This window comes from Plecotus auritus (genome assembly GCF_963455305.1).
Source record: "Plecotus auritus genome assembly, chromosome: 5".
Classification (NCBI taxonomy): Eukaryota; Metazoa; Chordata; class Mammalia; order Chiroptera; family Vespertilionidae; genus Plecotus; species Plecotus auritus.
In genome coordinates, this window is record NC_137776.1 from 169,931,878 (window position 1) to 169,947,766 (window position 15,889).

The 15,889-nt window shown below is 49.7% G+C and overlaps 1 protein-coding gene across 1 annotated transcript in view; it reads left to right on the forward strand.

Moving 5' to 3' along the window:
• Positions 1-218: 218 nt before the first annotated feature.
• The window catches only part of TTLL11 (tubulin tyrosine ligase like 11), a gene marked incomplete at its 5' end in the record, with an annotated part of 196,961 nt that continues 181,290 nt past the window's right edge, over positions 219-15,889 (forward strand). Inside the window, 2 exon segments of the mRNA XM_080669649.1 lie at positions 219-255; positions 258-895. Of these exon segments, the coding sequence (XP_080525775.1) occupies positions 219-255; positions 258-895 (675 nt within the window).

Genomic DNA, 15,889 nt, shown 5'->3' on the forward strand with positions numbered 1-15,889 from the left:
TTGTCCCAGGGCGTGGGTGGGGGGTGGGGCCTCTTGTTGGGGAGCTTTGTCTCTGCTCCCCAGGCCCAGGCTCAGGAGCCGCACTGGTGCCCAACACTTTTCTACCCTGCATGTCACCTCCAGCCCCTCTGAGCACTGCGCCCTGGGCGGGCGGGCGGGCGCCGCTCCTCCCTTTCCCTGCCCCCCGCCCCCCCCTCCCCGCTCTGCCCTCTTCCAAGATGGCCGTCGCCGCCTCTGTGACCGGCCTGGTCACGTGGTACCACCGCCTGTGAGGTCGCAGAGGCTAGGACGGCGGCGATTGTCCCTCCCCACGCGCCGTCCAGAGGCGTCGACTGCCCCTGTCAACCCGAGCCTGAGCGATCATGGCAACGGGCTCAGGCGGGGAGCGCGTGGCAGCGGTGGCGGCGGCGGCAGTTTGGTCGCGGCCCGGGGCGGCAGAGCGGCGGCGGCGGCGGTGGCAGTGGCGCTGGCACCGGCCCTGAGCGCCATGCAGCAGGGCGGCTCCGAGAGGGAGCTGGTGGCCGGATGGGAGGAGGCGGCGGCGGCGGGGCCAGTCCGCGTGGACCCTGGCGCGTCCGGGGAGCCGGAGCGCAAGGCGAGGGAGGAGCGGGCCTCGGCCCGGGCCCCGGCGCAGACCCGTGCGGCCGAGGAGGGCGACGCCCGTCTCCTCCGGCGGCCGCCGTCCACGCCGCCCGGGTTCAGGCCGAAGCCGGCGCCCGCGCGGGGCCTCGGGCCGCTCGGGAAGCCCAGGAGCAAGGGCCGAAGCGGCAAGCGGAGCCCGGGCCGCCGGTCGGACGAGTACTACTCCGTGCGGCCAGTCACCGTGGACAGCTCCAAGGCCAGGACCTCGCTGGACGCTTTGAAGATCAGCATCCGTCAGCTCCAGTGGAAGGAGGTGAGGCGGCCGCGCGCGTGGGCCGGGGCGGGGGCCGGGGCGGGGGCGGGGGTGGGCGGGGGTGGAAGGGACGAGCCCGCGGGAGCCGGCGGCCCGGGCCAGGGGTGGGCGCCGCTCTCCAGCCACTCCCAGAGACTGTCAGCCCCCAGGCCCAGTTAGCCGCCCCTGCCTCTGGCTCCCCTACAGCTCTCGTCCCCAGCGCTCAGCACCTGTCCCCCCACTTTGTAGATATTAGTTTATATGTCTGGCTCCTCCACTAGCTTGTGAGTCCCGGAGACCTGGGACCCTCTCTCTTTCGCTTTTTCAATTAAGTTATATTTGTGTGGCCCTTACTGTGTGACTTTTGCGCAGTGGAACAGTTTGTACTTTGTAGGCAGACAGACCTGAGTTCTCATCATACCCCGCTGCTTAGCCATGTGACCTTGAGCAAGTTGCTTTGCCTTTTAAGCCTATTTCGTCCTCTGTAAAGTGAGGCTAATAATAACTATCTCACAGTTTTGTAGGTATTAGAATATTGTAGCATAGCACAAGTGTGCAATAAATACCATACTCTCTCTCTTCCTCCATCACCATTATGACCATCCCCACCACCACCACCGCCATCATCCTCATCGTCCTCAGTGTAGGCACTGTATTTTATGTTCCAGGGCTTGGCATGCAGCAGGTTTCAGTCAGTGGTAGATGAAAGGGTGAATGAAGGAATGGGTTGTTTGTTCCTGAACCCATTTTTGACCCCGTGGAGGCTGGGATGAAGCACCAATGTCATCCAGACATGTCTGTTGCAGTTGGCTTAGTGGATAAAGTCATTTGACTTTATTTGCAGCTTCTAAGACTATTTAACTTGCTTTCATGTGTGTGAGGATTGCGATTTAGGGTAGTCGAGTCTGAAGACTTAGGCCCACATGGCCTGCTGATGGGACAGGATCTGCCACAGGCAGCTTGAGGACTCAGGGACTTAGCCCTGAGCCGTGGCTGTGGTAGATGTCCAGGAACAGTTATGAAGTTGCAACATGCATAGAGACGGCCACAGAAAGGATTGATGAGGTCACAGGTTTGATGTCCCAGGAGGAAGGAGTCATGTAATGTGGAGGGAAGTTAAGAATCAGGCAGGGCAGACTTCCAGGTAAGTAGAGGTTAGCCATTGGGGAATAACTCCAGGTGTCAGGGTCCTCAGCCTTGGGGCTTGAGGGGAGGAGTTTCAAACCTAGGACACCTGGAGAAAGTGAGGGAGGACTCCCGGTTCTGGACAGGGTCCCAGGTTCACACCAGAGATCTGAGGACCAGAACAAGATAAAATTAGAGAACTCATCAGTGCCAGAGTCCTGATGGAGAGAGACTCCAGGGACTGAAACCAGGCCACAGTGCCAGGCAAACTGATTGGCCCAAGCAGGGCCTGTGCGTAGCTTAGCCCCGTGGGAGAGAGATGTGTAGCTGGCTAGATCTTGAGAGACAGAGCCAGATGGACTCAGAAATCAACAGGCATACATGCCAGCCCTGGTTCGTTCTCTCATTCCGTAAGTGTTCACGGTGGATGCTGGGCCCTGAGATGCTTAAGATGTAAGATACTCTTGCCCTCAAGGATCTTAAAGTTCAGCAAGGGATAAAACACAATGAAGAAACCACTGCAGTAATCACAGGGTCTTTGCTTCTGCTTCCTGAAACCCTCTTTTCCCAATTAGGTGTATGTCTGACTCTGTCACTTCAGATCTCTGATCAAATGCCACTTCCTCAGATAGGCCTTGCGTGCTGATCCCTCTTTATTTATTTTTTTTTCCATAGAACTAAACTCTACCTGACACTGTATTATGTACTGTTTGTTTATTGTCTGTTTCCCTCATTAGAATGTAAGCTCCATGAGGGCAGGTGTTTTATTTTATTTACCTCAGCTGCTTGGCACATAGAAGGTGCTCAATAAAACTTTATTGAATGAATGAATATGTCATGTGATACGTGTTTCTCTCTCTTTATGTAAAGTTGTATGTGTTGTGGGAGGTGGAGGAGGGCCACTCAGGGAGGGCTTCCTGGTGGAGAGAGATGGGAGCTGAGTTCTGATTGCTGAAAGGAGTAGGCATTATTTAAGGACTGTCGACTCCGATCCCTGGTAGAGGGAGTGTTTGGGCAAAGCAGAGGTGTATTTGAGGTTCATTATGGCTGGATATTGAGTGGGTGGCACAATAGTGAGAGATGAGGTTGGAGAAATGGCAGGGATCAGATAGTGTGCCACACTGTGGGATTTGGTCCTTTTTTTGGAAGGCTATGTGAATCACTACAGAATTTTACGTTTCTTCCATTAACTGGCTGTGATGTCTTGGCAAGTGCATTAAATGTTTTAGGCCTCAGTTTGCCTATCAGTCGGATGGATGTGGGTTGAACTGGTTCATTGGTTTCTGGTCTCTCTACTGCTGCAACCACATAATGGTGGTGTTATTCTACCTGAGACCCTTACAATGGTGAAGCCAGTGGGGTGGGCAGTTTCCAGGGCACTACTGGTAACTGCCCCGTTTCCCCCAGCATGAGTAGGGATGCTCATTTTAGTATATTTTATACCATAATTCACTCACACTAAGATTTTACTATTAGATATGTGATTATTTACTTAATGCCATTGTCTCCTCTTAGTCCCTGAGATTCTGAGGACGGGTGGTGTCTGACTCACGTCCCTAGTGCCCAGCACATTGAGGGTGTTCAATGAGTACTCACCAAATGATTGAATGAAATACTTGCAAAGGAGCCCATATCTCATCTGAACCTAGAATGTGGAGTTTGAAAAGTGCCAGACTAGGTAAGCTTTAAAGTTTCTTCCAGCTTTAAACCCGGATTATGGCATTCTTAGTACCGGCTACAAAGTTGGCTTCATGATAGGTAACCTGTATGTAAACCAGGTCCTAACAAAGTGCCAGCACACGAGCTCTCCAGGCCTCGGTGTCCCATCTGTTACAGGGCGATGTTGGACAAGATCATCTCTAACACTCAGGACTGACATTCTAGCAGCAGGAACATCTACTGGGGGCTGCTGTGCAAGGAATTGAGCCAGTGTCCCTTGCATGACATACTGTGCTACTGCTGCAGGATTTGAGGTGCCCAGCTGGCCGGCTTTGGCAGGTGGTGGGTGGGTAGCCCAGGCAAGAAATAAGGTCATAAATACCAACCAGGGTGAAAGTTCTGTCTCCTCTTTTGAGTGCATAGTGAGGGGCTACATGACACAGTCCCCTTAGCAGGGCAGCACCCAGTCAGCATGTGAATTCCCACATTTGCTCTGCTACAGGGCACAATCTCTCTCCCTCCTTTACTTTTCTTCATTCCACGTTCATTTAACAACAACCATAACAAACCCTTATATAGCTCTTACCCTGTCAGACACTTTTCTGAGCGTTTTACATGCACATAATGATTTCATTCTCCCAACACCCCAATATAGTAAATGCCTGATTGTCTCCCTCTTACAGAGGAGGAAGTTGAAGTGCACAGAGGTTAACTTATCTAAGGTCACACAGCTGGTAAGTGGCAGAGCCAGCATTTGAAAAAGGTATTTCATTTGAAGCCAGCTGTCAGTTCTGTCTTTTCCCCCTGCTCCCTTCTGGCTCTCTGTCTGCAGACCTGGCTTAGGGGTTGCAGATACAGATGTGACTGGGATTCATTCCTTGCCCTCCAGCAGTGCCCAGTGCAATCTAGTCCAGGGACAGACATACCCCAGACTGTTACAATCTAGTCTGAGAGTTGAGTGGGTTAAGGGCATTTCATACAGAGTAGGAACAAAAGCAAGGAGTACAGATCAGGTTTTATATGTAGGATGGGACGCTGGCAGCTTAGGGAGCATGTGGGAGAGTGGAGAGGGAGGGAGAAGGAGCCGGATCACAGAGGACACTGAAAGGCTGTACCAAGAAGCTCGCACTTCTGCCTGGATGTGATCACAGGTTCTTGCCACGTGCAGCCCGGGCTTCCCTTGCCCACTCTCAGTCCCACGTGAATCATGCCAGCTGATGATTCCATTTCAGTCATGTCCACTCTGGTCAGGTCTAATTCAACTGTGCCCATAGCCTCAAAATTTGTTTGAAAGGAAAAATCGCATATGTTAGCTCTGTGAACTTGGAGATAAGATGTAAGTTTATTGTAGAATAGGAAAATCATGTTTACAGGGTCACCACTGAAGTTACAACATGAAAGAGAGGGATGGTTTCTGGCTCGTGGTAGATGATCAAGAAATATTTACAAAATTGTATGGTCCACTTCCAGTCATGTGAGCCTCTCTCTTCATCTCCTGTATATTCTTTTGTGATTTTGACACACTCATTAAAGAAAACCTTAGGGAGAAGGCGCCTCAGAGAATAGATGCCACTGTCACTGTGAGGTGCCCTCCCTGGAGATGTAGGTTGTGTATATGTGCACAGTGGTGCCATGGACACCGGCTAATGTGGATGAGAGTTTTGCTAGAGGGACCTTTGTTGTAAAGGTATACTAGAGGCCCGATGCACAAGCCCTGTCCCAAGATCTACGTATTACTGTGTGAGCTCTTTGTTTCAGAGACTCCGAACCATGAGGACAGTGACCATGTTTCTCTATTCCAGATGGACTGACACCTCTCCTTCTGCATCACATCACCTCGTGCCTTGCTGTCTTAGCTGCTGTTTGTGTACACATTTGTTTCCCTGGGTGTGTTTGAACCATTGTCTAGTAATTTTTATAAATGCCTCTTAAGCCCTTAGCAGGCATTTCTGATGGCGCCTTCTCTTCTCCCATCTGCTTCTGTGTCATCTGAATAAAGCCTTCTCATCCTTAATGGAGCTGGGAGAAGAGGGCGGTCCGGCCCTCCCCCTCCCCCCCACCCCGGCCCATGCCATCATCCCCAGGTGTGGTGTTACTTTTCTAGGAATTCCTTCAGTCCTCTGCCTAGGACTCTTATGAAGGCTAGCTTCCATATTTGCTCTTTATGCTGGTAGGGAGATTTTATTTCTCTTTGTGTTGGAACTATGAATTGTTGGAATTTAAGAAAGCAACATTGGAAAACTTTCTGGATGTCTGAGGTTATTTACAAATTCCTTTGTTCAATTTTCCAAAACAATATGTGCTTATAAAAACATATACAGTTCACAAGTATATAAAATAAAAAACAAAAATCCCTCCTCCCCACTCTCTGGTCCCCTCCCTTCTTCCCCACCATTTCTCCTTGGAGGCAACACCAGGATTACAGTTTGGTATGTTTCTTTTCAGATTTTTTTCTAATTCCTGTACATATCAGCATAACTAAATTGGGCTATGGTAACAAGCAACCACAAAATATGAGTGGCTTAACAACAAAAGTTTATAGCTTGCTCACACTTAAGGGTTCAGTGTGGGTTGGGGGTGGTGGTGGGGGACGGGGTTCTCATCCATCTTGGTTATTCAGAGATCCACGCTTCCAGCTCATCACAATAAGTCACTGAGGGAAGGGAACATGGGAAATTGTGGCTTTTAAGACTTCTATCCAGAAGTGACTAGTCACATCTTATTCATCAAAGCTTGGCTAACTTCAGGGGGGGGCTGGGCTGTGCTGTCCTCCCCTGAGGGTGTAAGAGGAGAATCTGAATATCCGTGCCAAGGACTACTCTGTAGCTATACTAAAAACCATTGAACTGTACACTTTCAATAAGTGAATTGTGTGGTATGTGAAGTATCCTATATAATAAAACCCTAATACGCAAATCGACCGAACAGTGGAATGACCGGTTACTGTGATGCACACTGACCACCAGGGGGCCAGACGCTCAACGCAGGAGCTGCCCCCTGGTGGTCAGTGTGCTCCCACAGGTAGAGCGCCGCCGGGCACGGCTGGCGAGTGCAGCAGCGGTGGTGGCAGCCTCTCCCGCCTCTGTGGCAGCGCTAAGGACCCCTCGGGGGATATCCACCTGCCAGCTTAGGCCCGCTCCCTGTGGCAGGCGGACAACCCTTGAGGGGTCCCGGACTGAGGGGACCGTCCCCCCCACCCAGTGCATGAATGTTGTGCACTGGGCCTCTAGTATTTCAATAAAGCTGTTGAAAAAATGCTACATGCTTACCCAGTTCTCATCATTGAAGAATTCTTGTCTTCTAGGTTGTAATTGCAAATATGCTTAGAAACTCAAATTAGTCCAGTGCACCCTGTTAATTCTGCATTGCACTATTGCCTGTTATTGGTATACTAGAGGCCTGATGCACGAAATTTGTGCAAGAGTAGGCCTTCCTTCCCCTGGCTGCCGGCACCAGCTTCCCTCTAGCACCCAGGACCCGGGCTGGCTTCCCTCTGGCCACCTGCAGGCACCCAGGACCCGGGCTGGCTTTCCCCGTCTGCCCGGCTTTGTCAGGAAGGATGTCTGGAATGACGTCTGGTCTAATTAGCATATTACTCTTTTATTATTATAGACTATAGGCCTGATGCACAAAGATTCGTGCAAGAATGGGCCTTCCTTCCCCTGGCTGCTGGCACCGCCTTTGCTCCGGCCCGGAGCCGCCTTTCCGCCTTCCCACTTCCCATGCTGCCCAGAGGCCCAGAGCGGCTGGGGTGGTGCGGAATGCCTGTGTCGTTGCCATGGCAAATTAACCCGCCATCTTTGTTGGGTTAATTTGCATCTCACTCCTGATTGGCTGGTGGGTGTCACGAAGGTACAGTCAATTTGCATCTTTCTCTTTTATTAGTGTAGATAGGCTCCTTGGTTACCTGTGTCTAATGGAATCTTGTCCTGGTGGCATAAAGTAGTGGTAACTGTAACAGCTACTTGTTTTGTTTTTGTGGGGGTTAACTTGAATATTTGCCTAAAGAATAAAGTTTATGCTTCTTATGAGGGCTCCATATAATTCTTTCTACCACCTGAGATGTAGTATAGCGTGGTGGATAAAAGCTTGGGATTTGTAGCCAATTTAATATTAGGCCAATTTTATTGTGAGCCTCAGTTTCTTTACCTATATAACTAGAGGCCCAGTGCATGGATTCATGCACCGGTGGGGTCCCTCAGCCTGGCCTGTGCCCTTTCACAATCTGAGACCCCTTGGGGGATGTCAGACTGCCGGTTTCGGCCTGATCCCCACAAGCCAGGCCGAGGGACTCCTCCGGTGCATGAACCCATGCACTAGGCCTCTAGTATGTATATAAGATCTTTGGTTAATCTCTTATCACCTTCCCCCTTCCTGCTTCCCTCTGAGATTCATCAGTCTGTTCCGTGTTTCCATGCCTGTGCATTGAGCATCTGTCCCCTGGTGGTCAGTGCCCATCATAGCTATTGGTCAAATGGTCGGACGGTCGCTTAGGCTTTTATATATAAAGATGGACATCATATACCAGTAATCAGACTTCATGGGTTGTTTGTTGCCAGCTTAAAAAGATATAATCATGTCAAGTTCTGGTACATAAAGACTCGATTGGATTTTTTTTATTAGCATCTGGCCCTAAGCTTCTTTAGACTTCCTTCATATATTCCAGGCAGCAAACTCATCCTATCTTTGGCATTGCAGAGTTCAAGCCAGAAATAGAGAGCCAGCTGTTTGTAATCTTTGGGTTTTGGCCGGGTTTACTTTCCATGATAACATAGTTTTCTTTAGCCTGTGCACTTGTTCCTTTCTTAAGGAATCTTAGGCTCAGTGTGAAACTACCTACACAAATCCTTATCCTCTTACTGGATTTTTATGACATTTTCTTTGAAATTACGAAACTATGACTCTCTAGGTAGGTTGCAACGATGTTCCTCTAATGGTATGTTCTAACTGTGAAAACTTCTTACTCCTAAGACAGTTTTCTTGGAAAAAGGGCTGTGTGCAGGGCATAAAGGAGGAGGCAAATGGTCCCCCTTGGGTGGCAGTTTAATAAGCGTCAGCCGGTCACTAAGGATTGTTGTTTGAAGAGTTCATGCAGCACTATGTGCAGAAGTATTTCTGGAAAGTACAGTGACTAAAGCATGCAGATATGATCTTAAGTTCTGAGGCTTTGAAAGGTTTTCATTATTCAACAGATATATGCTGAATGTCTACTGTGCCCCAAGCCCTGTGCAAGGCACTGTTAGTAAAGACACAATCAGACACCATTCCTGTCCTGAACCAGGGCCACTTCTATCCCATACTGTCCTTTTGTGTGAATTAGAAAAAGGTGCCCCTGCTCCTTATGGAGAAAAATATTAAATTAGTCAATATATTATTTATACCTCAAAACGGATTTGTTATAGCAAGTGGATTATTAGTGAGAAATGAATACTAGCTATTGAATAATATTTACATGGTAGAATGAAGTTCTTATTGATGTTAAACTTGAAATTCAGAAATATTCTGGCATAGTAAACATCAGATGATTGAACCCCAATATGAAACTTCACATTTATCTAGTGTACTAATACAATGAAGGATTTTTAAGAAAAAGTTAAAAGAACTCACCAATTATACATCAGATGTAATAGCAGATCTTATTTAGAAACATGATCTATTTTAGATATTACTGGACCTACAAAGTCTTTGGTAATCCAGCTTGTCAAAGGAGAACATAAATATATTGTCTTGTTAAAATAAGACACTTGACTACCGTGTGCCAGAAAATTCTCATCATAAATACAAAATTGTCCAAATCATCTGATGTTTATTTACCCAACCAGAATATTTCTGAATTCCCTGCTTAAATCAACAAGTACTTTCATTATGATAATATGTAAAATTACATATTACTAATATTTGTTATGAATAATCCATTTGTAGTAGAGTAAAAAATCCTATCTAATAAAAGAGTAATATGCAAATTAACCATCACTCCACTACACCCACCAGCCACGCCCACCAGCCAATCAGGAGCAAATATGCAAATAAACCCAACCAAGATGGCTACGGCCACAGAGAGCAGGAGGGAGGCTTGGGTTTCCCTGGCAATGGAGGAAGCCAAGCTTTCCGCCTGCCCTTGCCGGCCTAGGCCTCCACTCAAGGCAACAAAGTTTCAATGATAGAAGATACATAAACCCAAACAGAAATGGCGGCAGCCACTGAGCTGGAAAGAGTAGGAGGCTAGGGTTGCCCCCGGCGATGGAGGAAGCCAAGCTTTCCGCACACCCTGGCCGGCCCAGGCCTTCGCTTAAGGCTAAAAAGTTTCAATTATAGAAGATACATAAATCCCCAACAGAAATGGCTGCTGCCATGGAGCAAGCAGAAGGCTTGGCTCTGCTCCAGGCTTCAAAGTTTCAATTGTAGAAGATAAATAAACCCCAGATACCAGGGCCTCTGCTTGGGTCGCCAGGGGGCGTGGCCAGCCTGCAAACCACCACAGGCCCCTCGCCCAGCCCACCCCATGCCCCAAGTGAACCCCCACCCTGATCTGGGACACCCTTCAGGGCAAACCATCTGGTCCCCACCCGTGCACCAGGCCTCTATCCTATCTAATAAAAGAGTAATATGCAGATTGAGCATCACTCCAACACACAAGATGGCTGCCCCCATGTGGTCAAAGATCCTGCCCCCAGGTGGACACAAGATGGCCACCACAAGATGGCCAGCAGGGTAGGGCAGTTGGGAGGGACCAGGCCTGCAAGGGAGGGCAGTTGTGGGTGATCAGGCCAGCAGGGGAGGGCAGTTGGGAGGGACCAGGCCTGCAAGGGAGGGCAGTTGGGAGGGACCAGGCCTGCAAGGGAGGGCAGTTGTGGGTGATCAGGCCAGCAGGGGAGGGCAGTTGGGAGGGACCAGGCCTGCAAGGGAGGGCAGTTGGGAGGGACCAGGCCTGCAGGGGAGGGCAGTTGGGAGGGACCAGGCCTGCAAGGGAGGGGCAATTGGGGGCAATCAAGCCTGCAGGGGAGGGCAGTTAGGGGTGACCAAGCCGGCAGAGGAGGGAAGTTGGGGGCGACCAGGCCTGCAGGGAAAGGCAGTTGGGAGGGACCCAAGCCTGCAGGGGAGAGCAGTTAGGGTTGACCAGGCCTGCAGGAGAGGGCAGTTAGGGGCAAACAGGCTGGCAGGGGAGCAGTTAGGCATCAATCAGGCTGGCAGGGGAGTGGCTAGGGGGTGATCAGGCTGGCAGGCAGAAACAGTTAGGGGCAATCAGGAAGGCAGGCAGGCGAGCAGTTGGGAGCCAGCAGTCCTGGATTGTGAGAGGGATGTCCAACTGCCCGTTTAGGCCTGATCCATCCGGGATCGGGCCTAAACGGGCAGTCGGACATTCCTCGAGGGGTCCCTGATTGGAGAAGGTGCAGGCTGGGCTGAGGGACACCCCCACCCCCAGTGCACGAATTTCGTGCACCGGGCCTCTAGTACAATTATAAAATATGAAAAGTGTTCAAAACATTAAAGATGTCTGTCTGTGGACAGCATCATGGCACCCTTCTGCATGACCTAAAAAGCCAAACATGGTGGCCTTACAGGCCCCAGGCTAGCAGGGTAGACATAGCTGGTGATTCTAATGTGAGATGCTGAGTTCTACTAGCAGTGTGTATACAATGTGGTGGGAGACAGAGGGAGGCAAGACAAGGTCAAAGGCTTGTGTGTGTGTGAGAACTGAGTAAAGAGCATCATCTTTTGACATATTTGGCTGTCAAGTAGCCTCTAAACCTTCTTTCTAGATTCCAGCTACTCTCTGAATAAGTGAGGTAGCTGAGTTCCAGATTGGAGAGGTGTTTATACTTTTAATAAGACTGTGATGCTCTCTCCTCTTGCCTACACCTTCCTCTGTCTTTAGGTCTCTGTTATCATAGCATGAATCAGCTTTATTGTTATAGCTTGTTTAATTTTCTTTCTTTCCCTGTTATAGTTTAAATTTTTTTCTTTATTTTATTTTTTAAAAATATTTTTTTATTGATTTCAGAGAGGAAGGGAGAGGGAGAGAGAGATAGAAACATCAATGATGAGAATCATTGATCAGCTGCCTCCTGCACACCCCACACTGGGGATTGAACCCGCAACCCAGGCTTGTGCCCTGACTGGGAATCGAACTATGACATCCTGGTTCATAGGTCCTCGCTCAACCACTGAACCACCCCAGCTGGCCTTTTTCCCATCAAATTTTAAATTTAACTAGTGCAAGAGCCACATCTGTCTTGTTTATTATTGAATCCTTACACTCCAGTGCACAATGCCTGGCATCTTATATTATAAGCTTTTGACAGATATTGGCTGAATGATTTTTTTATTCATTCCTCAGACATTTCCTGAACTCTTATTTTGTGCCATGGACTCCACAGAGCACAGGGCAAACAAAGAAATGACCCCAAGAGTGAATCAGGGAGCTCACTGTCTAGTTATCACACTCTAGTGGAGGAAGAGCAGTGTTAAAGAGAGATGGAGAACAGCTGACTCAGATTCTGGCTCAGTGAGGGCCTCCTATAGCAGGGGCCTCTCAGCTGAGTCTGGATGGAAGAGAGGGGCGAGCAAGGTTTCTGGGGGGTGGAAACAGGACAAGTATTCAGACAGGGATCAGCATGTTGGCATGCTAGAGCACAAGGAATTGGGGGGACTGCAAACATTTATCTGGCTGGAATACAGAATTTGAGGAAGGGAGAGCGATGAATGACTGGACCTGAGAGGTAGGCAGGAGCCAAGGCTTATAGGTTGGGGGAGCCATTGGAAGGTTTTTGAATAGGTGTGTGTGTAACAAAAGTCACATTTGTATATTGGACAGAACCCTCTGGCTGTGGTGTGGAAGGTGTGTTTAGGGGTTGGGTGGTTAACTGGAAGTAGAGAAAACCCTGAGGGCAAAGACAGTGGCTTCCTGGTCAATTTCCAGCTTCTGGCAGGGGAACCTTCCACCACCCCTCTGATGCAAGTCGTGTTTATATCATTAGCCCTACCTTACAGATGAGGACTCAAACCCAGGTCTTCGGCGATGCCAAGTCAAGTGCAGTCTCCTTGTCCCATGTTGCCAGGCAGGTTGGCAGTGCTGGGGAGAGAATTGGCTCCTGGTGTCTCTTCTCCCCAGGGATAGCTCTCCTACTTTCTGATGAGGGAGGGGACTCTCTCTTCCAGCCACCGAATGTGTCCCTTCAGATCATGGTGCATCCTTCCCTTAGCCTCCTTCCAGGCAGAAAGAGATGGAGGTCCAGGGGGGAGCTGAAAGCTGTCCTCACCAAAGCAGTGGGGAGAGATTTGTGGGCCATTGGCATTCTCATTGCCTGGGTATCACACTGCTATTTAATAAAGGCCTCATTGCTTGATGGGCCATTACATAACCAATGATATATTTCAACTTCATTGAGGAGGAAGATGCAGAGTTAAATCATATTCAGACAGTGTGGAAACAAAAGCATAAAGAGGCCATTCACATGCATGGCCCTCCTCCAAAGGGGAGGGAAGGGAACAAACCATCATGGGGTCCCAGCTGAGCCAGGCACACAGGTTAGGAGCTTTTGCATTTTTTTCTTACTTAGTGCTTGTGGAGAAGGTGCTGTGCGTTCTGTAGGTGAGGAAGCCGAGTGCCCGGGACACTGGCCATCGAGGTGGAACTAGCATCTCAACCCTGGGTCCGCCCTCACAGTGCCTGCTCTTTCCCTGCACCACGCTGCCTCCCCCTGTGCACTCAGTTCTCTCTAGGAGACAAACCATGATTGATTGTTGTGCAAAGGATGAACGGTGTGGAGGTCGGCAGCCTGTGCCAGTTTAGAGTGAACACTCCCCGAAGGCAGGAGCTCATCTGTCTGCCCCTGGTCCTGGCGGGGTGCTGCACATGCTACATACAGGGCAGTCTTTAGCGGAGGCTGACATGTCCTTACCACTCTGAGCAGCAAGTGACGCTGACCTTCACCCTCTCAATCCTTTCCCTCTTGTCCGCCTCCCCTCTCCTCTGCTTCTCTGCCCCTCAGAGAACTTGTCTGCCCTCCTTGACAGTAATGAGCGAGGTGATGGAGAATTAGTTGTGATTCCTACTTGGTGTCACATTTACTAGTAAGGAGGTGTTGGAAGACAGCCTTGTCTGCAAGAGCCGGAGGGACAAGGTGCCTCTGCTGGGGGTACAGACTGAGGGTTATGGGCTTACATTCACAATCCTTGGTTGCATCCCAGCAAAGCATTGAAGGCCCTTAGACTCTCCCCAGTTAGCCTCACTCCTGCCAGGTTTCCTCACCCCCTCGCACCCCCCGGTTATGCTCTGTCCTAACAGCCTGGTTAGTTTGGTGCCTCCATCCTTTGCTCACACCTATCTCTCAGCCTGGAATAGCTTTTGTTCCCCCTCCCCACTCCCTGAATGCTGAACTTGGAGCCCCACTTCAATGTCCAGTCAGTTATGAGCCTCACCATGAAGCCTTGCCCTCCCCACGGTAGCAGTGGCTTCTCCCTCTTTGTCCTCATGGCACTTGGTCCATCCCTCTGTACATATTGCTTTTCATGGGAGACAGTGATTTGTAGGGGTACCAAACCCTGAGCAGTTTGAGGACAGTGATGGGGTTCCGCGTGTGTGTGTGTGCGTGTGTCTAGTGCCTGGCCTAGAGCAGGTGCTCATGCAGGGACCTGGAAGAATGGAGGACAGGTGCCTGCGCTGGCCTCACCTGCAGCAGGGGGCTCTCACCTGCCCTCACCTGGGAGAGTGACCACCCCCCCCCCTCCTCACCCCAGCCTCGCCTGTCTTCTGTCCTGACACCCTTGCTGACCAATAGTGAACAGACTTGCTCTGGAATGTGTCTGATGTGACCACAGAGACAGGGCTTAGATACTCGGGCAGTTTCCTGAGGCGCAGAGAGGGACTCTCTTAATCCTCGCTGTATCCCCAAGCTCAGTGACACTGTTGAACATCAAGGGATTTTGTGCTTCTCAGGATCTGTTTTCTTTGTTCACTGTGTGTATTTGTTAGACTAGGCTGAACTGTGTGACAAGGAGACACAACATATGAGGGCTCAACATAATGGCAGGCTCACCCTTGTGAACAGCCTGGGTGGAGTTACTCAGTTTGGTGGGGTGTCGTTCGGGGATTTGGGGTCTTTCCATTTGTGGCTCTGCCATCCCTCGGAGTCTCTGCATCAGCAGCCAGGCAGCAGTCGAGGAAGGAGTGAGGAGCACACACGGGAGGTTTCTCTGCATCCTGCAGGCGGCACAGAGCACTTCTGCCCACGTTCCACTGGGGGGAGCTGAGACACATGGCACAGAGGAAACCAGAGTGGACAGGAGTGGCAAAAGCATTTTATTCAGGAGCTGTTGTAATAGGAGAAAGAGACCTGGGTATGAAAGTGGGCTCCACTCCAAGAACAAGTGGGGATTTAGAGCCAGGGAGCAGGGTGGGTCAGTGGGTGGAAAATTCCTAAGAGGAAACATAGGGGTAAAGGGGAGCCCTGGCTAAACCAATTTGATAGGGTTCTTGCTGAAGACAGGCCAGGGAGGTGATAAGCAGGGTGGGAGATGAGGAGTCTGATTACATATCGAGGGGGATTAGATATTGGGGATTCTTGCTAAAACTGGGCAATGCAGAGACCAATATGGAAGTGCAAAGGTTGAGACCTAGGGGAAGAGGGTTTAGAGGAGCCTGATTGGAATTTGGTCAAGGAGAGAGTCTTTATCACTGCAAGGGGGCCTGGGAAATGTCATCTACTATGGTGTCAGGAAGAGGAGGAGAAGGATTTTGGGGAACAGCCCATGATCTGCCACAGTGAAGTGTGGAAAAAGGATTTGGAGTTTGTCAAAACCGGGTTCAAATCCAGGTTCTGCTCCTTGCTAGCTGTGTGGATTTAAATTAAATTAAATAACTCGTTCAAACTTGGAGCCTCAGTTTCCTCAGCTGAATAACAGCGGATAGTGACCCCTGCCCTAGACGATGATTGAGAGCTAAGTAGTATGTATAGGTATCCAATACATTGTGACTATTACTACTCTGGGCACTATTCTCTTTATTATTGCCATGTATCTCAATTTTACTTGACTGAAAATTTATTAACATGTACATGATAAAAATCTACATAATGAAAGTATAAACACTGAATAATATGTATCTCACTCATCCTGGGTAGTTCACTTCCTCAAAGGCTACTACGATGAGCAGTCTCTTGGTGTGTTCCAGAGCTATGTCTACACAGGCGAACTAGTGTACACAGCCCTTTTTGTTTACCTAATGCTTTC